Source organism: Pan troglodytes, chromosome 6 (assembly GCF_028858775.2).
Source record: "Pan troglodytes isolate AG18354 chromosome 6, NHGRI_mPanTro3-v2.0_pri, whole genome shotgun sequence".
In the NCBI taxonomy this organism is placed as follows: domain Eukaryota; kingdom Metazoa; phylum Chordata; class Mammalia; order Primates; family Hominidae; genus Pan; species Pan troglodytes.
Genome location: NC_072404.2, coordinates 173,306,438 through 173,329,171, shown reverse-complemented (window position 1 = coordinate 173,329,171; position 22,734 = coordinate 173,306,438). Strand labels below are relative to the sequence as shown.

The 22,734-nt window shown below is 46.1% G+C and overlaps 1 protein-coding gene across 7 annotated transcripts in view; it reads left to right on the top strand.

Annotated features, from left to right (window-relative positions):
* The window catches only part of PTPRN2 (protein tyrosine phosphatase receptor type N2), a 1,123,220-nt gene that overhangs the window by 387,675 nt on the left and 712,811 nt on the right, over positions 1-22,734 (top strand). For all 7 annotated transcript variants that reach the window (XM_024358152.3, XM_024358150.3, XM_024358149.3 and 4 more), the window contains 2 exons: positions 5,983-6,085; positions 18,337-18,505. In XM_024358152.3, coding sequence (XP_024213920.2) covers positions 5,983-6,085; positions 18,337-18,505 — 272 coding nt within the window. The remainder of the gene's footprint in view (positions 1-5,982; positions 6,086-18,336; positions 18,506-22,734) is intronic.

Below are 22,734 nucleotides of genomic sequence, written 5' to 3'. Positions count from 1 at the left end.
AGATTATTGAAATTTTTTTCTACAGAGTTGTTTGAGCTTTTTATACATTCTGGTTATTAATCCCTTGTCAGATGAATACTTTGCAAATATTTTCTCCTATTCTGTGGGTATCTCTTCACTTTGTTGATTGTTTCCTTTGCTGTGCAGAGGTTTTTTCACTTGATGTGATCCCATCTGTCCAGTTTTGCTTTGGTTGCCTGTGCTTGTGGAGCATTACTCAAGTTGCTTTGGCTGCCTGTGCTTATGGGGTATTACTAAATAAATCTTTACACTATCCAGTGTACTAGGGAGTTTTCCCAGTGTTTTCTTGTAGTCGTTTCATAGTTTGAGGTCTTAGATTTATGTCTTTAATCCATTTTTATGTGATTTTTGTATAGGAAGAGATAGGAGTCTAGTTTCATTCTTCTGTATGTGGTTATCCAGTCTTCCCAGCACCATTTATTGAAGAGACTGTCCTGTCCCCAGGACAGTTGACGATTGTTGACGATTTTTGCATCAATATTCATCAGGGATATTGGCGTGTAGTTTTATTTTTTGATGTGTCTTTGGTTTTGGTATCAGGGTAATACTGGCTTAATGGAATGAATTTGGAAGTGTTTCCTCCTCCTCTATCTTTTGGAATAGTTTGAGTAAGATTCTTCTTTAAATATTTGGTAAAATTCAGCAGTGAAGTGATCAAGTCCCAGGCTTTTCTTTGCTTGGAGACTTTATTACAGCTTCAATCTCATTATTTGTTATTGATCTGTTCAGGTTTTTGATTTCTTCATGGTTCAGTCTTGGTAGGTTCTATGTGTCTAGGAATTTATCCATTTCTTCTGGGTTTTCTAATTTACTGGCATGTAGTTGCTCATAGTAGCCTCTAATGATCCTTTGAATTACTGCAGTATTAGTTGTAATGTCTCCTTTTTCATCTCTGATTTTATTTATTTGGGTCTTTTCTCTTTTTTTCTTAGACTAGAAAATGGTTTGTCAATTTTGTTTATCTTTTCAAAAACCAACTTTTTGTTTCATTGATCTTTTGTATTGTTTTCTTCATTCCAACTTGATTTATTTCTGCTCTGATCTTTATTATTTCTTTTCTTTTACTAATTTTGGGTTTGGTTTGCTCTTGCTTTTCTAGTTCTTTAAGATGCATCATTAGATTGTTTGAGGGTATTCTTTTTTGATGTAGTTGTTTATAGCTATAAACTTTCCTCTTAGTACTGCTTTTGCTGCATCCCACAGGTTTTTGGTATGTTGTGTTTGTATTATTATTTGTTTCAAGAAATCTCTAAATTTTCTCCTTAATTTCCTCATTGACCCACTGGTCATTCAGAAGCATATTGTTTAATTTCCATGTGTTTGTATAGTTTCCAAAATTTTCCCTGTTATTGATTTCTAGTGTTATTCCATCGTGGTCAGAGAAGATACTTGATATAATTTCAGTTTGTTTTTGAATTTTTAAAGATGCATTTTTTTGCCATAATGTATGGGCTATTCTTGAGAATTATTCATGTGTTGAGGAGAAGAATGTGGATTTCATAGCCATTGAATGAAATGTTCTGTAAATGTCAATTCGGTCCATTTGCTCAATAGTGCAGCTTGGTCAATATATCTTCATTGAATTTCTGTCTCAATGATCTGTCCAGTGCTGAAAGTGGCATGTGGAAGTCTTCAGCTGTTACTGTATTGGGGTCTGTCTCTTGCTTTAACTCTAATAAAATTTGTTTCATATATCCGGATGCTCCAGTGTTGGGTACATATATATTTACAATTGTTATGTCCTCTTGCTCAATTTACCCCTTTATCATTATGACCTTCTTTGTCTCTTTTGGTAGTTTTGTCTTGAAATCTATTTTGTCTGATACAAGTACTGCTACTCTTGCTCTTTTTTGGTTTCCATTTGCACAGATTATCTTTTTCCATCCCTTTCTTTTTAGTCTATATTTGTCTTTATAGGTGAAGTGTGTCTTTTATAGGCAATAGATGATTGGGTCTTTTTAAAATCCATTCAACCACTCTGTGTGTTTTGATTGGAGAGTTTAGTCCATGTGTATTTTTTATTATTGATAGGTAAGAACTTACTCTTGCCATTTTGTTATTTGTTTTCTGATTGTTTTGTGGTCTTCTCTTTCTTATTTCTTTCCTTACTTTTTTTTTAAGTGAAAGTGATTTTCTTTGGTGGTATGTTTTAATTTCTAGCTTTTTACTTTTTGTTGTATCTGTTTATGTTTTTTGATTTGAGGTTACAATAAGGCTTGCAAATAACATCTTATAACCCATTATTTTAAACGGATGACAACTTAACATTGATTACATAAGCAAACTAACAAACCAGCACAGAGAAAACTAATAAAAACTCTACACTTTAGCTTCATCCCCCTACTTTTTAACTTTTTGTTGTTTCTATTTATATCTTTATATCTGAAAAGTTGTTGGAGTTATTTGATAAGTTCATCTTTTAGTCTTTTAACTCCAGATATGAGCAGTTTACACACCACAATTACAGTGTTATGATATTCTGTGTTTTTCTGTGTACTTACTACTACCAGTGAGTTTTGTACCTTTAGATGATTTCTTACTGCTCACTAACATTCTTTTATTTCAGACAGAAGAAATCCCTTTAGCATTTCTTATAGGACAGGTCTGCTGTTGATGGAATCCTTCAGCTTTTGTTTGTCTGGGAAAGTATTTTTCCTTCATATTTGAAATGCATTTTTGTTGGATATACAATTTCAGAATAAAAGGGTTTCTTTCCTTTAACACTTTAAATAACAATCCCCTGTTTCCTGGCCTGTAAAGTTTCCACTGAAAAGTCTGCTGCCAGATGTACTGCAGCTCCATTGTATTTTTGTTTGTTTGTTTATTTTCTTTTGCAGATTTTAGGATCCTTTCTTCATTCCTGACGTTTGGGAATTTGATAATTAAATGTCTTGAGGTAGTCTTATTTGGGTTGAATCTGTTTAGTGTTCTTATAGCCTTCCTATACTTGAACATTGACATGTTTCTCTAGGTTCGAGAAGTTCTCATTATTATCCTTTCAACTAAACTTTCTACCTCTTTCTCTCTCTCCCTCCTCTTTAAAGGTGATAAATCTTAGATTTGTCTTTTTGAGGCTATTTTCTAGATCATGCAGGTGTGCTTCATTTTTTAAAATCCTTTTTTCTTTGGTCTTCTCTGACAGCATATTTTCAACTAGCCAGTCTTCAAGCTCACTAATTCTTTGTCTTGCTTGGTCAACTCTGCTGTCAAGAGAGTCTGAGGCATTCTGCAATGGGTCAGTTATATTTTTCAACTCCAGAGATTTTGCATGATTGTTTTTAATTATTCTAATTTCATTGTTAAGTTTATCAGATAGGATTCTGATTGTCTTTTGTATGTTATCTTGAATTTCACTGAATTTTTTAAAAACAACTATTTTGAATTCTTTGTCTGAAAGGTAACATATCTATCCCTGTCTCTCCAGGATTGGTCCCTGGTGCCTTATTTAGTTCGTTTGGTGAGGTCATGTTTTCCTGGATAGTCTTGATGCTCTTGGATGTTTGTTGGTGTCTGAGTTAGGTATTTATTGTAGTCACTAAAATCTGGGCTTGTTTGTACTCATCCTTCTTGGGAAGGCTTTCCAGGTATTTGAAAAGACTTTGCCCACTTTTTGATGGGGTTGTTTTTTTCTTGTAAATTTGTTTGAGTTCATTGTAGATTCTGGATATTAGCCCTTTGTCAGATGAGTAGGTTGCGAAAATTTTCTCCCATTTTGTAGGTTGCCTGTTCACTCTGATGGTAGTTTCTTTTGCTGTGCAGAAGCTCTTTAGTTTAATTAGATCCCATTTGTCAATTTTGTCTTTTGTTGCCATTGCTTTGTAAACTAGTTCAACCATTGTGGAAGTCAGTGTGGCGATTCCTCAGGGATCTAGAACTAGAAATACCATTTGACCCAGCCATCCCATTACTGGGTATATACCCAAAGGACTATAAATCATGCTGCTATAAAGACACATGCACACGTATGTTTATTGCGGCATTATTCACAATAGCAAAGACTTGGAACCAACCCAAATGTCCAACAATGATAGACTGGATTAAGAAAATGTGGCACATATACACCATGGAATACTATGCAGCCATAAAAAATGATGAGTTCATGTCCTTTGTAGGGACATGGATGAAACTGGAAACCATCTTTCTCAGTAAACTATCGCAAGAACAAAAAAACCAAACACCGCATACTCTCACTCATAGGCGGGAATTGAACAATGAGATCACATGGACACAGGAAGGGGAATATCACACTCTGGGGACTGTTGTGGGGTGGGGGGAGGGGGGAGGGATAGCATTGGGAGATATACCTAATGCTAGATGACGAGTTAGTGGGTGCAGCACACCAGCATGGCACATGTATACGTATGTAACTAACCTGCACAATGTGCACATGTACCCTAAAACTTAAAGTATAATAATAAAAAATAAATAAATTAAAAAAAAAAAAAAGAAAAGACTGGTTCTGTGATCTACGTTTTTAATCCCTGCAGCCATATCTGCATTAGGGGCCACTCAAAGCCCAGTAATTTCATGGCTGTTTCAGACTCATGGAAGTATCACCTTGGCAGTCTTGGATACAATCCAGAAGAATTTTGTGGATTACCAGGCAGACTTTTTTTCTCTTACATTCTCCGAGACAAACGAACGGACGGTCTCTCTCTCTCCCCCCCTCCCCGAGCTTCCTGGAGCTGGGTGACGGGTGACACAAGAACCTCTGTGGCCACCCCACCACTAGGACTGTACCAGATCAGACCTGAAGCCAGGACATCTCTGAGTCTTACCCAAGGCCCATGGGGTACTGCCTGGGTACCACTGTTGATTATTCAGGGCCCAAAGGCTCTGTAGTCAGGAGATGATGAATCCTTCCAGTACTGGGACCTTCCCTTCAAGGCAGTGGGTTTTCCTTTGGCCCAAGGTGTGTCTAGAAATGTCACCTGGGAGCTAGGGCCTGGAATGGGGGCCTCATGACTCTGCCCAGTGCCCTATCCTACTTTGGCTGAGCAGTTATCTAAGTTGTAAGATAAAGTCCTCTTTACTCTTCCCTCTCCTCTCCTCAAGGAGAAGGAAGGAGTCTCTTTTGGAGCTGTGAGCTGTGCTGCCTAGGGTTGAGGGAGGGGTGACACTAGCACCCTTAGTTGTGCCAGCTAGTACCTTACTAGGTTGTCTGCACCCCAAGTCCAGTGGCTACAAGCCAAGCACAGCACCAGGACTTGCCCAGGAATTGTAGTCCTTCCATCATAGGTAGCCTTCAAGTTTATTTAGGACCCCAGAGCACTTTAGCCCATGGTGGTGAGGCTTGTCAGAACTCAGATTCTGACCACTGGGATGGGTGGTACCGCTCTGTCTAGGGCTGGTCTAAATATTCCCTCCATGGGCACTGGTTGAGTTTTGCCTGTTGTTTTTACTGTGACAGGGCAGCACCGAGTTCCAATACTAAGTCCCACTATCACTGTGCTCTCTCTCCCAAGTGCATGCATTCTCTCTCTGGGGCACACAGCCACTGCAGGGGGATGGGTGAGGGGTGACATCAGCAATTCCAAATGATCTTTTCCACCCTCTTCAGTGCCTCTTTCAATGATATGGAGTTAAAACCAGGTACTGTGACCACTCACCTGAAATTTGGTTCGTATGAAGGTGCTTTGCTGTGCGGACAGTTGTTCAATTTGGTGTTCCTACAGGGAGGATGATTGGTGGAGGCTTCTATTTGGCCAGCTTTCTCCACTCTCACCCAAGCCTTTTTATTACTATTAATGCAGCAGAGCATCAGTTTTCTTTTTGGCCTAGAAGTTTCAGAAAGCTAGAATTTCTGTAAGGAGATCTTGATAAACTGCAGTGAGAGGGAGGCTTACTTTGCTGATGGGACCATCAACTTAATGCTGAAATGCAACTAATTGTGAGACTGAAGCAAGAGCTTTGGCTAAATTTCCAAAATGATGACATAATTTTTGCAATTTTTGTCCACAGGTTTCACGTGGCAGGATGACTATACTCAGTATGTGATGGACCAGGAACTTGCAGACCTCCCGAAAACCTACCTGAGGCGTCCTGAAGCATCCAGCCCAGCCAAGTAAGTGTGGACGTGGCTTGTTGCTCCTTGCTCCCAGGACACAGTCCATAGCCATTACACTTATTATTTGTTTGTTTGTTTGTTTTAATGTAGCAAAGCACCCACCATCTTTCTGGTGCAGACGTTTCAGAAAGTTAGGATGTCTGTAAGGAAAAGTTTGGTTCCCATGAGAGAAAGTGATATTGGGGTGACCCTCCAGTACGAGACATGCCCAGGGGTTCTTCATTTTTCCATGAGACTCTTAGAAAAATCCTGCATCTTCAAGGCCTTGGTCGAAAGCAGATAAGTCGAGAATTCTCATTTCTCAGTAAGAAATTATTTTTGCTTTAGACAAAAAACAGAATTAAATTGTGAAAGTCTTTATCATCCTTTCCCAGAGCATAGCAACGTATACTGAGCTAAATATATTGTTCCATATTATCTTATTTTGTACTCAAAACTGTGTGGTAATTACTAATGTCATACAAATGATGTGGTAATGTCATACATACCATGGACTAATGTCATACCGATTCTTGAAAGTGAGGAAATTGAGTCATAGGGAGGTTAAAAAATTAGTCTAAAGACAAACCACAGTAAGAAAGCTGGCACTGTCGGATTCCTGAGCCATTGTGCTATTTTTCATGTTTAAAAAAAAAACAAACATGAAAATGACCTTTCCTAAAGGTTTAGTTTGAAAAGTTCATTTTTCCCTGACAGACAATTCTAGAGTCATACTCTTTAGAAAGATTCCAGTAACACAAAATTTAGATATCTGCTTTCATGCTCATGGCCGTCTGATAGGGAAAGCAGTTAAGTGTCCTGGCAGGATCAAGAGTGAGAACGTGTGGAGAACTGGTAACCGTCCCCCAGCACGCCGCACACACTGAGGGCTGGGGCTGCGTCTTTCCTCAGTACGCGGCGCACACTGAGGGCGGGAACCGCGTCTTTCCCCAGAACGCGGCGCACACTGAGGGCGGGGGCTGCGTCTTTCCCCAGCATGCGGCGCACACTGAGGGCGGGGGCTGCGTCTTTCCCCAGCATGCGGCGCACACCGAGGGCGGGGGCTGCGTCTTCACCACACGGCGCACGCTGAGGGCGGGGGCTGCGACTTCAGCACGCGGCGCACACTGAGGGCAGGGGCTGCGTCTTCAGCACGCGGTGCACACTCAGAGCAGGGGCTGCCTCTTTGTGTTTCTGTGCCTGGTGTATCTACCTTTAATACCTCCTTTATCAAAGAGAATGTGCTGTTATAGTCTGTAAGACTTTTCTGTAGGAAACCAAACAAAAACCCACCAAAATATTTTCAACTTGAGCTGTGTTGAATTTCCATTTTGGATGTGTTCAAACTCCTTATACTCCTCTCTAAATTCCACTGGGGGCGTTGTGCACTGCCTCAATGACCTTGAACTCCATCAAGTATAGGGATGGGTTGGACGGCCAAGAAGGGCAAAAAATAGAGGGCTGGAAGAATTGGGAAAACCCAGCAAGGGATGGCTCCTCCTCACTCTGGGGGGGTGCAGAACAGGGCAAACAGAAGCTGCCAAACGTGGGAGGAAAGGGGCGCCACATAGAGAACAATCCAGGGAGGACCTGCCTCTGAGAAATCAAACTCAGCAACAACCATGGAGAGGCGCCTGGATTGTGCCTTCTAAACAACGTTAAATGTGGTCATTTGGAAAAATTGCCAGTTTTTATTATTTAAAACAGTGCCAGTTTTATTATGAAAAATGGTATGTTATCTTTGTTTTATGAGTTATAAGTGAGATTAAAAGTTTAAAATACATATGCTTTGAGATTGGAATTTTCTCCTTCCTTCCTTCCTTCCTTTTTCTTTCTTCTTTCTTTCCTCTTTTTTTTTTTTTTTGGCTCTTGCTTCATCACCTAGGCCGGAGTGCAGTGGCACGATCTTGGCTCACTACAGCCTCCACCTCTTGGGTTCAAGCAATTCTCTTGCCTCAGCCTCCTGAGTAGCTGGGACTACAGGTGCACACCACCATACCCAGCTAATTTTTGTATTTTTAGTAGAGATGGGGTTTTGCCGTGATGGCCAGGCTGGTCTTGAACTCCTGACCTCATGATCCGCCCACCTTGGCCTCCCAGAGTGCTAGGATTACAGGCATGAGCCACCACATCTGGCCGAGATTGGAATTTTCTTTGTGAATTTTCTGTATATGGTCTTTGTCTGTATAAAAAGGACTTTTTGTATTTTTCTGTATAAAAAGGACTTTTTGTATTTTTCTGTTTGTTTCTTTTATTATAGGTTCTTTATATTTCAGGCTAGTAACTTTTCACATATTATATTTTGTAAAAATATTTTTATCAGCCTGGAACGTAGATGGCACTAGCTATGGTTACAAATAAAAACAGCTCTTACCATTCTGTAGGTTGGATTTCTAAATTCTTTCTTTGTGAGTGTTGAACCCAGGCAAGAGCAATTATCCCTGCCCACAAAACAGAGGCCCATTTAGGGAGGCATTGGCTGGATATTCTCCAGACTCCTTTCCTCCACACTCCCTTCCCCTGCCCTGCTATGGGCTTCATGCCTGTAAGCTCCATCGGGTCCTCTGGGCCTCTGGCTTTGGTGGGGTTTGGAACAAGCTGCACCCAGCATGGAGGGCAGAGGAGTCTGGGCACGTTCCCCAGCTCTTCCCCAGGCCCAGACATGACTGCCTGGGGACAATTACTCCCTCTCATGCTGTCCCTCCTGCTGACCCAAAGGCCTCCCCAGTCCTGCCGGCGCCTTCCTCATGCCCGACTCTGACACCTACTGAGGGAGGTTCCCATGAGGCCCTGCCCAGGAGAGAATAAGAAACAGTGTGGCCCATCGTCTTCCTCAACAGTTGCCCACAGTATTTCCTCATGGAAATGTGATCGTTTTTCTTTTTTTCCTAACATTTCTGGAAAACTTCTTTTACCATTGAAATGATCTACTTTCTAGTATATTTTTTAGGAATGTTCTTCATTTATAGAGTATTTTCATTGTCTTCCACGATTATTGGTAAAATATGCTTACACTGTTGTGTGATTTGGGATATTTATAAGCTATCCTTTAATAGCGATTTCCACATTTGTTAATGCAGTGTAGTGGATGCTATTCTCTTGTTGATGAAAAGAGTCAAACTCTGTAAAATATTTTTAGAGATGTATTCTGAGCCAAATATGAGTGGCCATAGCCCGTGATGCAGCCCTCAGGAGGCCCTGAGAACATGGGCCCAGGGTGCTCAGGGTGCAGCTTGGTTTTATAGATTTTAGGGAGGCGTGAGACATCAATCAAATACATTGGTTTGGTTCAGAAGGTGGGACAACTCAAAGCAGGGGCTTCCAGGCTATAGGTGAATTCAAACATTTTCTGGTTGACAACTGGTTGAGTTTATCTGAAGACCTGGGATCAATAGAAAATGTTCCAGTTAAGATAAAGGATTGTGGAGACCAAGTTTTATTGTGCAGAGGAAGCTCTCAGTTAGCAGACTTCAGAGAAAGCAGGTTGTAAGATGCTTCTTATTGGACCTAAAAGGGTGCCTGGCTCTTGGTTGATGATCTCCTGGATCTGGAAAGGAAGGAAGGAAAACAAAGGGGAAAGGAGATCCCTATAGAATGTGGATTTTTCCCACAAGAGACTTTGCAGGGCAATTTCCAGGTATTGCAAGGAAATATATTTTAGGGTTAAATATTTTGATTTTTTCCCTTTGTCTCATAATGTTCTGTCAGAGTCAGACTGAAAAGTCAGTCACGATATATAGGGTCAAGTAAAACCCATCTGATGAGAATTTATGGTTTGTGGGGTATGACTCCCCAGACCTCTTAGATAGGAATTTGGACAAGAGAAAAACTCAGAGCTTAGTTCTCACTATTATGGTTTTTAAAATTACTCAGCACATGTGTAGTTATATTCCTTTGCATTGTAAACGTACGTTTTCTTTAGCCAGGTGTGGTGGCGCCTGGCTACTCAGGAGGCTGAGAGAGAGGATCACCTGAGCCCGGGGGATTGAGGCTGCAGTGAGTCATGATCACACACAGCACTCTAGCCTGGGAGACAGAGTGAGACCCTGTCTCAAAAAAAAAAAAAATCACTTTTTTTCACCCTTGTAACATGATTTTTAAAAAGAATTATCTCTTAGATTTTCTTCTTTTTGCTGTTCTCTTACTTTTAAATAAAACTTCTTCAGTAAAACTTATTTACGCTATTTATTCATTTTTTAAAAAATAATGAAATCACATAAATAATTTGCTTTTGAGCATAATTTTAACATCATTCTATAACTGATGAATTCTCACTTGCTTTTGTTCTAAATTATCTGTAATTGTCATTTTATATCCTTTTGAAACAATAAATGTTTGGTAGGCTTTTCTACTTTTTCATATTTATGTGTTGTTTTTAAACTTCAAATTAGTGTCTAATTCTACTGCATTTTAGTCAGAATGTGACTTTGTTCAACTTTTACTCTTTGGTAATTTTGAGGTTTTCTTTGGCCTAATTGATACCATACTTAATCTTCAATTGGCGCTTCAAAAATATATTTGTATAACTATTTGCAGGATACAGGCTTTTATAAATAGTTTATAATTATATATATATGATGTGTAATTAGGTAAAAATGTGTCAATTGTATTACTTCAACATGTCCTTATTTATATTGTGACTTTCTGAAATTTCTCAGACAAAAACAGTATTTCTGTGAGTTTTCTTTGGGGGTTGATGTGTTTAGCTTCATAGGCTCTGAGGCTCTGCTGCTTAGCACACAGGGGCTGCGTCAGCTCATCCTCGGCGTCCATCATTAGTGGATTGTTGTTTAAATGGTGCCTGCATCTCCCTTAATGCTTGTTGTCTTGGATTCCATTTTCCTAAATGAGTAGGGCCTTTCCTGCTTCCTCTTTGTTTTTGTTGCCTGATTAATCCATGGCTATCTTCAGAATTTGATCTTTGAGACTGGTTCTGTTTGAAACTCAGCTTTTATAAGATCAAGTGGTGTTTCCAAAGCCCCTTGGGTCAGGTCGGAGGGCGGGTTATAGCAGCAAGGGGACTGATTCCTCTGTGGGGCTTTTTCTTCTCATACGTGGATTGTGGCTCGTTTGCCTCTTCTTTAGTATTCGTAATTTTGTCTTATTTTGGATTTAATTTGTGGCCATCACCTCTAGATTTTCAAGCGATTTTATAGTAATGGATTTGTTTCATTCCTCATTAAAGGGATCATGTTCTGATTCCTGCTGCATGATAAGGAACCGTGTTGGCTTTCAGCATCCTCACTCCCCACTCCCAGGAGCTGCTTCTAACCAGGCTCCCCTAGTGCCTGCCTGTGCCCTTCACCAGATGGACCCTGGGCCAGCATTTGTTGGATAAATGGTGGTGAAGGACAGAATGCGTGATCTGCCCAAGCCTTTGAATTCTTGCATGGGTAGCTACACTAACGAAGAATGTCACCTGGCTTTCTCCACTCCATGTGTATTCAGAGCATTCTGAGCTTCACAGCTGAACAAGAATCCACAATGGGCCAGTGACATAGTAGCTGGTGTTCTTTACATAAGGCAGTTAATCTCCAGAGATTGAGTAACTTGCTGAAAACCAATCATCCATTCATGAAATAAAGGCAACATTAGAATGAAGTCTTCAGAATCGCCAGCCCTGTTTTTGGGCTTACCAGAGTGGCAACCACAAGCTCATTTCTCCTGCGGGTTCTTCTCTTCCCACACATGAGGTCCCTTAAGCAGAGTAAGCCCCATGAGAGAAAGCCAGAAAGAGACGCAGTGTGGAAAATCAGCAAAGCAGTAAGTATGAGTGCCCAGTGTGAGGAACAGAGCTCGCACCTAAGGGGTCACCAGGAACCTGAGAACATGCTAAAGGCTAAGAGAACCTGAGAACCAGGAACCTGAGAACATGCTAAGGGCTAAGAGACCTTGAGAACTGAGAGCCTAAGAACATGCTAAGGACTAAGGAGGACCTGAGAACCAGGAACCTGAGAACATGCTAAAGCCTAAGGAGAAGCTGAGAACATGCTAAGGGCTAAGAGAGTCAAGGAAGGGGAACCTGAGAACTGAGAACTTGAGAACATGCTAAGGGCTAAGATAACCAAGAACCTGGGAACATGCTAAGGGCTAAGGAGGCCTGAGAACCAGGGAACATGCTAATGGCTAAAGAGAACCTGGGAACATGCTAAATGCTCCTGAGGCAGGAACAGGGACAACGAATACCAGCTGTGTATATGAGCACCGATGACTTCACAGAGAACTTCAGGTGGCCATGAAGGTTGGATATAAAACATAAGATGGGCCTGTAATGTGGAATTTTTTCCTTTAACAAACTGGGTGACAATCTAGACTATCTCATATTATCGTGAGTCTAAGGCCAGTGTGTGCCAATGGAGAAGGGAATAGCTACTAAGTGTAAAACATTTTTCATCTTTTTAAAGTACAAAATTCATACGTATGAAGTTTTGACCTACTTCAAGCTGGATGACAGAGCAAAAGTCAATGTGCAAGTTAATTGCTACAACACCACACGGCATAATGATAAACCCTCTCATTGCCGTAACATACTGCAGCATCACAAACAAGTCCCCAGGCATGGACAGAGGCGAAGCAAAGATGAATACGACAATTTAAAGATACATTTATGAGGTGGTTCCATTTGCATTGATTAGCAATTAGTGAGAAAAGTAGACAAAATACCAGAAAAGTAAATTAACTGCAGTTAAATTACACTCTGACAACATAGAACATGAAATTTCATTAATTAAAAAATGGCCAAGGAAATTATAGCCATGATTTGAGATGCAAAGAACTGCAAAGGCCTTGGTAATTTATATGCCTGTTACATCTGTATCAGTGTAACTTGAAAAGTGATATTGTTTGGCTGTGTCCCCACCCAAATCTCATCTTGAATTGTAGTTCTCATAATCTGCACGTGTCATGGGAGGGACCCAGTGGGAGGTAATTGAATCATGGAGGTGGCTGTCTCCATGCTGTTCTCATGATAGTGAGTGAGTTTTCACGAGATCTGATGGTTTTATAAGGGACTCTTTCCCCTTTGCTCCTTGCACTTCTCTCTCCTGCCACCTTGTGAAGGAAGGGTGTGTTTGCTTCCCCTTCTGCCATGATTGTTACATTTCCTGAGACCTCCCCAGCCATGCTGAACTGAGTCAATTAAACCTCTCCTTTATAAATTACCCAGTCTCAGGTATATCTTTATGAGCAGTGTGGGAACAAAGTAATACAAAAAGGCACTAGAAATAAAAACATGGTGGGTTTATCAATTGAGATAATCAAGCAAAAATGGGATTTTTTTATAAGCCCCATGCAGGTATCACACACCTAATGTTAGTGATCTGTTCTTGAAAATCAACATCCTACATGGAAACAGTGTCTGGAAACCTATTCCATTACTGTATGTGGGAAATTTGTAATGAGTTCCACATCCACTCAAGCCCCAGTGTATTTCCTAAAGTGTTTCTAAATCACACTAAAGACCCATATACAAGTACCAGATGGTCATGTTTGGATAGAAGACACTTCTTGCTGATACCCAGAAGTGGAAATTGTTCTTAGCAAAGTATATGTTCTATTTGGAGTAATACTGCCTCACTCAGCACCTGCAAAGTCTGAGCTGCACCTCCCTCAGGCTGTTGGGTGATGCCACAGTGCTGCGTTTGGAGACATACCCAGACTTTTTCTGAATAAGATTTTGTTCAGAATGTAGCATCAAATTCTGTGAAAGGAGATACACATGCACACGCACACACACACACATACATGTATATACATATATATGTATACAGGTGTTCCTTGACTCATATCTACCTCCTGTGCCTGCCTAGGGAGCCTGGGCTGTTCATATCCCTCATTGTGGAGCTCTGCTGGGGATGATGTCCTTCAGTGTCGTATTTCTAAGAGAGCCATAAGTCTACCTTTGTATTTGAAGGATATTTTCATGGGATATAGAATTCTGGATTACTTTTTTTTCTTTCATTACTTTAAAAATGTTTTCCGTCATCTTCTGGCCTGGAGCACTTCTCAAGGAGAAATCTATAGTCGCCTTTCCACTGGCATCGGGGGCACTGGATTGAAGTCCCCCAAGATCCTCACTAGCTGTGGGCAGGGCCCCAGGGGTGCCCGGGGAGCTACATCTCGGTGGGGTGTCTGGACAGCAGACTCTGTAGTCCTGAAGTCCAAATGCAGGGTCTTGGGAAGACCCCTCATGGGGAAGTGAAGAGACGGGTTTGGCCGAGGAGAGGTTGGACTCAGTGTGGTCACGACAGAGGCCTCAGGAGCCCTCACCCCTCCTCAGGGGCTGGGGACCAGTGTGGGATGCAGACCTTCCTAGATGGGGTATAAACGTGGGTGAGGCAGACCCCCATGGTGGAGGGCCATTTTGGGAGGGGACGCAGCTGTGTGGCGATGACACTTGCCCCCAGCTGCCTCAGGGACAGTGGTGCTCAGTGGCCTGCCAGAGTTGATGAGACAGAGCTGAAGGTCTGGGGAAACCAAGGCAGCTTGAGTTCACAGGTCAGAGTATAAAAGAGAAGAGTGCACAGAGAGCCCTGGAGATTTTCAGCCACTGCTGAGGATTTGGTAGATGACTGATGACCTTGTGTCTATGAGGGAAAAGAACCATCCAAAAAAATGAGAGCAAACAGTATCTGACATTCACACAGGGTGCGACATAGTGCTTCTTCAAACCTATCAAGACTTGCAAACCTCATAATTTCCAGATAATTGGGTAGAATGCCCACAGAGTCCTGTCTTAGTAGTGGGGAGTAATTTGTCATAGATAATTGCTGCTCTGATACTGCCAAACAAGACTTAAAAGTAAGAACCGAGAGGGTTGAACTGGTCCCAAGCAACTTAACTGAATGCCAGAGCAAAGGTAAATAATATTTATGGGATTGCAAATGTCCATCACCCAATAAGGTAAAATTCACAATGTGAATATATAGACATGGATTATCTGGCATGAAAAGGAGCAGGAAAATGCAACTCATAAAATTCATCAGTGTAGACACAGAACTGACACAGACACAATAAGTAGGAGACAGGAAAATTTCATGGGTGGAATGAATAGCAGATTAGACACTGTGGTAGAAAATATTAGTGAACTTGAAGACACAGCAATAGGAACTATCCATAAGGAAACAAGGAAGGATAATTAAAAATAAAAATAAAAAACACCAGTGAGCTATGGGACACATCTAAAGGCCAAATATCTGTATAACTGGAGTCCCAAGGCAGGAGAGACAGGAACAGAAAAATCATTTGAAGAAATAATGAGGAAAATTGTTTCAATATGATAAAAATGATAAACTTATTGAGCCAGAAAGCTCAATAAGCCCCCTAAAAAAGAAACATGAAGACTAAGAAATATCATAATAAAATTTATCAAAACCAGTGATAAAAAGCCAACCTTAAAAGCAGTCAGAGGAAAAAAAGGTGCATTTCATAGAGAGATGAGATGATGAAGGCCACTGCAGGTTTCTCCTTGAGAATGCTCCAGGCCAGAAGACGACGGAAAGCATTTTTAAAGTACTGAAAGGAAAAAAAAACAAACAAACATCAACCCAGAATTCCATATCCCATGGAAGTATCCTTCAGATACAAAGGTAAAATTATTGGCTTTCTCAGAAATATAGATGCTGAAGGACATCATCACCCACAGAGCTCCATGGCCAGGGCTGGTAAAGCCGCCATTCTGGCAGAAGGGAAAGGTGCCAGATGGAAACAAATGAGAGAACACGCGAAGGCAACTGCATCAACCGATAGATGGTGTTTTCCTGTCACTTAAATCACATTTAAAGAAGTTGATTAAACAAAAATGATGAAAATGTATTGTGAGGTTGATAACATAGCTGTCAACAGAATTCATGTCAACACCTGCATCAGAGCTGGAGGGAGAATTGCAAGTATCTATTTAAGGCTCGTATTTCATATGTTAAGTGGTGTGATGTCCCTTGGAGGCAACCTGTGGTCAGTTAAACGTGACTGTTATACACTAGCTGTAATTTGGGCTTCTTGCCCTAACGAGGATCTAGACTTAGATGTTGAGAAGGTGAAGGCGGAGCCATGCCCCAGGGCTCTGAGGCAGCCAGTGCCTGAGCACTCAGGAAAGTACCTGCCTCCACCTCGGACCTAGCCTCTCCCTGGCCTGAGAGAAGCAGATGGCAGCCGACCGCACCTGTAAAGCCTGTTATGAGGGAGGCCTGAGTCTTGTGCTGGCAGTGGGGCATGGCGCTGGGGCCTGTGGCGTCTGGACCGTCCACTGCAGCACAAGTCGGACCTGAAGTGATTGGTCATCGCTGAGCATGGCTCTCAGTGGGAAGGGGATTTGGGAGCATTGCTGAGGGCGGCAGGTTCACAGAGGGCCCTGCCCTTGTCTGTGGGCAGCAGAGCCGGACAGCAAGGGCCCCCAGACTGGCCCATCTTTTTCATGGTGATGCCCGTTCTTTTATGGACATAAATGATGCACTCAATTAATTATACAAACTAAAAATAATCAGAATTAAAGGCTCTTTGGTCTGTGTCTAAACTCCATGTCTACGAAATCTTTGCATTTTATTAGAAGCATGGCGTGTGCGTGCAGGCGCACACACACACAGACAAACGCACACACGCACTCACACCCCTCACACTCACACACACTTACACAAACTCACACACGCACATGCGCACGCGTGCACACACTTTTTTTTTTGTTGTTGAAACAGGGTCTTCCTCTGTTGCCTGAGGCTGGAGCACAGCGGTGCCATCGTAGCTTACTGCAGCCTCAAGTTCCTGGGCTCTAGTGACCCTCCTGCCTCCACTTCCCAAAGTGCCAGGATTATAGCTGCGAGCCCCCATGCCGGCCTCACATTATATTCCTTTTTTTGTTGTTGTTGTTGAGACAGAGCCTTGCTGGAAGGTGGAGGTGGGGTGCAGTCACTCACGCAGGTGTTCTTAAACCTGGCTGGTAGAGGCGTCTCCTATGGGAATTATGTTCCTTATTTAGGAGCATGCTCTGGGCCCTTTTGGTCATGTGCAAAAAAGCAAAGGCCTCCGTGGGGGCTGTGAAGCTCTGGGCGGCTGAGTCCTGGGTGCAGAGACCAGCGGCAGAGTCTGCAGGTGAGCTGGGCAGGGAGGGCCATGCCCATCCCTAGGGAGGCCGTGCCCATCGTGTCCCAGGCTGAGACGCTGCCCCGTGGCTCAGGCAAGCTCTCCGCCACAGCTGAGGGTAAAGGGGGACAGGGCGCAGGCTCAGGGGGCCACGGACGTCCTCTGTGCATGCCCAGGCCTCCACCAGGGCTCCCCATAAACATGGGGAGTCCTGACTCTGTCTCTCCGGGGCCTGTTGGGCGTTACCGCAACTTTTCCAGTGAATCTCCCTGGTTCTGCTCTTCCTTTCCATGTGGCTGCACAAGCTGGTGATGGGGGCCCCACTGGCAAGTGGTCGCTTTCTCAGGGACTCTGAGCATCGTTATTGGGGGCCACATGTGGCTGACACGTCCAGCTGCCTCCTGGATTTATGCCTTCAGCACGCAGCTGTCCCGTGGGGCCCCTGGCCAGCCGTGCCTGGTTCTTGGCCTTGTCCTCGCTGGCCCTACCCCTGCCGCCCTCAGCAGGGTGGGCACCACGTGTGTCTGCCCACGGGAAGCGTCCCATGTGTTTGTCCTTCTAGCCTCAGACGTCCCTGCCCTGCATGGTGCGCGCGATGGCGGTGCGTGAATCACTGTTTAACAGCAGGGACTGCAGCGGAGGGGCTGAGAGCACTGCATGGACGTCCCAAGGCTGTGGCGAAGTACATCAACCTAAGGCCTAAAACAATGCACATTTATCAGGCGAGAACCTGGTTCCTGCCTTTTCCAGCTTCTGGGCCGCCACCTTCCTTGGTCTACCCACAAACCCAGCAGAAGCCATGCCAAGCCTTGGGCCCCCCCATGCCCACCCGGCCTCCGGCTGCCTCCGCCTCCTGGAGAATTCCTGCTGAGCCTGCAGCCAGCACCTGCAGCTTCCTCCCTTTCTCCCCTCCCCTTGTTTCCCATGTATTGCTTTTGCTTCCTGTCTTCTGCTCTCAGCAGGGGTCATTCGTCCATCCCCACAACCACGAGGCAGGTGCTGTTAGCCATCCTCGTGCAGGACACAGGCTCGGGGGCCCGGGAGAAGTTCAAACCCATGGTCATGGAGCAGCAAGGCCAGGCCGGCCACCGAGCCCGGCTCCCAGCCCCTTGCATGCACCCAGGCACCACAGGGGACAGAGCAGCTCCGGGCACCAGCAAACATGCGGTTGATGTCTGGTTTCTTTTGTTTTTCAGGCCCTCAAAACACAGCGTTGGCAGCGAGAGGAGGTACAGTCGGGAGGGCGGCGCTGCCCTGGCCAAGGCCCTCCGACACCACCTGCCCTTCCTGGAGGCCCTGTCCCAGGCCCCAGCCTCAGACGTGCTCGCCAGGACCGATACGGCGCAGGACAGACCCCCCGCTGAGGTGAGCCTTCCACTTCCTCCCCGGGCCGGGGTTGGCTTATCCTTCAGGGTGCAGGTACCTGGGCATGTTTCCTTAGTCGCTGGCTCCTCTTGGCTTTGCGCCTGTTTCCCGGGCCAGCGGGCATCCTGCGAACAGGGCTTCGGTGTTCCTGGGGTCCCTTAGAGCGACACCTGCTCCCAGTCCAGCCACCCCCAAAATGCTTAGTCCTCCGGGTGAGGCTCTGTAGGATCTTTCTTGGGACAAGGTGCCGTGACTCCAGAAAGCCCACCATTTAAACCACAGATGCACACCAGGGAGGTAGAGGAGATAGGTGGCTGCTCTTCACCCTTTGAGAAAGGACCGGGGACAGCAGTGGACACTGAAACCTGACTGAGGGAGACTGAGGGGCCATGAACATGGCTGGAATTAGGGGGCACAAGGTGCAACTACTGCGTCCAAGGAAAGCTCCTGCTCCCCGGCAAGCCCGCCCCGGGGGCAGCCCAGGGCAGCGTAAGGGCTCCATCTGCCTGTGGGCATGAGGGTCTGGGCACCAAAACACAAGGTGATGCCCTGGGCACACAGACCCCAGACAGGCTCGGAGGCGAACCCCAGGAGTGTTTATGCAGGGCCAGTGGGAGCTGCAAGGACCCGCATCACAGAGCCACCCAAGACCCTTCAATATGCGGAGCCCACTCAACATCTTAAGGGCACGGAATTAGGAATCTCAGTAAATTTTGTAAATGGAAAAGCAGGCATGATTTTTATGACGACTTGTTAGGCCAGAGTTCACAGGTCCCACATTGCCTGGAAAGAGGGAGGGACAAGAGCTGCAGAAATCACCTTTGGAGCCCAGCCCCGTCAGCTTCCTGGGATAGGATTTTGGACCAGGTGTTGAGGCCCAGGATGGCCCTGGGGACACTGGGGGTTTGATGGCGACGCTCACACACTCCTTTTCTGCCAAACGTTAGTTCCATCAGCTCTAATTTGACACACTTTCCTTTCTAAGATGGAAGCCATGCTGGTGTGAGACAGGAAAGTCTGAGGACCCTCTGCATCCTCTTGGACTCCACTGGGGTCTCATCAGGAGCTGTGGCCCTGGGATATGTGTGGGAAGCAATGTGGGCCCAGTTTCTATTATGTTCCTGCCATCGAGCCATTGAAATGACTTAAGTTAACTCTGGGCAACCCCCACAGACCTCGAAAGGTAGAGTCCTCCCAGAGGACGCGTGGCCGCTAAGCTCAATCCCAGGCCAGCTTAGGGGCTTCCTGGAACCTTGCACCAAGCGTGGGAACCACAGGGTGAGTTTCCACAGAAGTTGGCCCCACAAGGTGGCACGTTCTGTGCAGGCAGGTGAGGAAGCTAAGGCACTTCTATGTCTTAGCAGGTGGTGCCCGGGGAAGGCCCGGCCTTGGCCCCATGGTTCTCTGGAGCCTTTCCGAGGGCAGCTCCTGGGCAGCCATCTTTGCTGTGGCCTTGCCTCTGTTCAGGAGGATGTCACGATAACGTTTGAATGCAGAAGCCAGTCTGTCCACGGCCGCCAAACAGAGCCCTGATGCTGGCCCAGAGCCATGCAGGGGCCACGGGGTGCCAGACCCACAGGCCACAGTTGAGAGGCTGCTCAGGAGGGCCCAGTGGCACCTGGGCCATATTTGTGTTTTTCCTGATCATGGACTGTGTTTCCTGGTTGGTCGAAATCACCCCTCATGGTGGAGGGTGGGGGTCTTCAGCCCTTGTGGAAGTACAGGGTCACGGGGCTCTGTGGGCCCCAGGTCTCCCTCTAAGGTTAGGCTCACAATGAGAGGCCAGTCCCAGCCCTGCTCTGTGCCAGGCCCACCTCCCATCAGGACCACTGGCTGGCCTGAAAAACATGCCCCAAAGCCTTCCAGGAGCCTGTGGGAGTCTCTCTGTGTGGGCCTAACCCTAGAGGGTCTGGTCCACTTAACACTATTTTAAACAGGCTAAATTTAAAGTTTTTATTCATTAACTGAGAGCAACTAAGCACGTCTGGTGCGCCAGACATCCTGCTGGATTTTGTGGATGCAGAAGGTGGATTTCATGCAGCTCTGTCCTTGGGTCAGAGGCTCCTCCACCCACTGCTCTGGGGCCAGGGGGAGCCGCTCAGCTTCTGTGCCTCGAGTCCTCAGCTGTAAACCAGGGGTAGTGGCCCTGGAGGTGTCATGAGAGCCACGTGTGAAGCTCCTCATGGAGTGCCCAGTCAGCAGTAGCTGTAACCATAACTATCGGTGATAAAATAATCTTTAAAAAATGAAATAGAAATTAGGTCGAGAGTCTGAACCAGGCTCAGTGGAGGTCTCCGACTCTGATGAGAGGAATCAGAGGGCGCCAGGACGCTGGCAAACATATTCCCTCCGCACACGTGTGCCTCGGCACCACAGAGCAGGTCTCAGCACAGCACGGTGGAAACTGGCATTTCTCCCACCCTCTTGAACGTTGGTAATTTAGCACCTCCAACTCTGAAATCATTGCTTTGTCCTCCTCCTCTGCCCCGCTGTGTCTTTATCAGAAGGGCTGTGGGGCCCTGTGCTCTGCCTCCACTGCTGCTGGGAGATTTCAGGCTCCTGTAACGGGGCCGTGACGTCACGTCCCCAGACGCTGGAAGTGAACGATCAGTAAAGTAACCCACGTGCAGTCCAGAGATGGTTTTAGTAACATACGAGGGAAGGGGGAGGCATCATTAAAAGTTTCAGAGACTCGGAAGAAGTTTGAGTGAAGGGAAATCAGTTGACACTTTTCTGTGAAGCAGTTTCCTGTCTTTCCCCCCTGACTTGACAGTGGCGTGCTCACCTAGACTGACGTCCAAGGGCCCTCTTCACGGGCTACTGAATAGAGAAAGGCAGGAGCGTAGCCTTGGAGGCTCGTCCAATGTGCCTCGGATGGGCCAGTGAGCGAGTCGTCACCTGCAAACAGCATTTGGTTTCATTCAATGGGAGGCCTCAGTTGTTCCATTTTGAACCCATCATCATGCTCCTCCTTCGGTTTCAGTTATTTTATTAAATAGCCCTGGCACTAAAATAAAAGAGTCAGAGTTAGAATAGAATTTGCTTGTGGGACAAGGCACAGCATGGATTTGCCTCGAGGGTAAATTGAATGGCTGCAGTGCTTCCCTGCCCTCAGCAGCCAGACGTGAGGTCGGCCAAGCAGCCGCAACATCCACGCATTAGAAACAAACCGTAGCAAATTGCAGGAACTTGTTGAGAGTGAAGGTCTTTGGTGGATATTGAGCAATTCGTGCTATGAGCCATTGGGAGGTATCCTAGTGATGCCCCATGAGATGGCTCATAGCAGCCCCCCGGGAAAGCAAGTTCCTGCCAGAGACAGGATGCCTTCCTAGGCCGAGCACAGTGTACTGCATGTCCTGGGATGCTTTCCAGGTGCTCAGTGGCTCTGCTGGACTCAGCAGCTCAGTGCTCATCAGGCCAAAGGGCCTGTGGCCTCGTCGCACTAACCAGTTGTATTTACTGAAGTCTTTCCATTCCTGGCTTACTGCACTAGGATTCCAGCACCAGCATTCTCAACACACGCCCCGGAGTGCTCTGGAAGCAGCCTTCCCCATACAGGGGGCGAGCGCGGCGGCCTTCCCCATACAAGGGGGCGAGCGCGGCGGCCTTCCCCATACAGGGGGCGAGCGCGGCGGCCTTCCCCATACAAGGGGGCGAGCGCGGCGGCCTTCCCCATACAGGGGGCGAGCGCGGCGGCCTTCCCCATACAAGGGGGCGAGCGCGGCGGCCTTCCCCATACAAGGGGGCGAGCGCGGCGGCCTTCCCAGTACAGAGGGCGAGCGCGGCGGCCTTCCGCATACAAGGGGGCGGGCGCGGCGGCCTTCCCCATACAAGGGGGCGAGCGCGGCGGCCTTCCCAGTACAGGGGGCGGGCGTGGCGGCCTTCCCCATACAAGGGGGCGAGCGCGGCGGCCTTCCCAGTACAGGGGGCGAGCGCGGCGGCCTTCCCAGTACAGGGGGCGAGCGCGGCGGTCTTCCCAGTACAGGGGGCGAGCGCGGCGGCCTTCCCCCTACAGGGGGCGAGCGCGGCGGCCTTCCCAGTACAGGGGGTGGGTGTGGCGGCCTTCCCCATACAAGGGGGCGAGCGCGGCGGCCTTCCCCATACAAGGGGGCGGGCGTGGCGGCCTTCCCCATACAGGGGGCGAGCGCGGCGGCCTTCCCCATACAAGGGGGCGAGCGCGGCGGCCTTCCCCATACAGGGGGCGAGCGCGGCGGCCTTCCCCATACAAG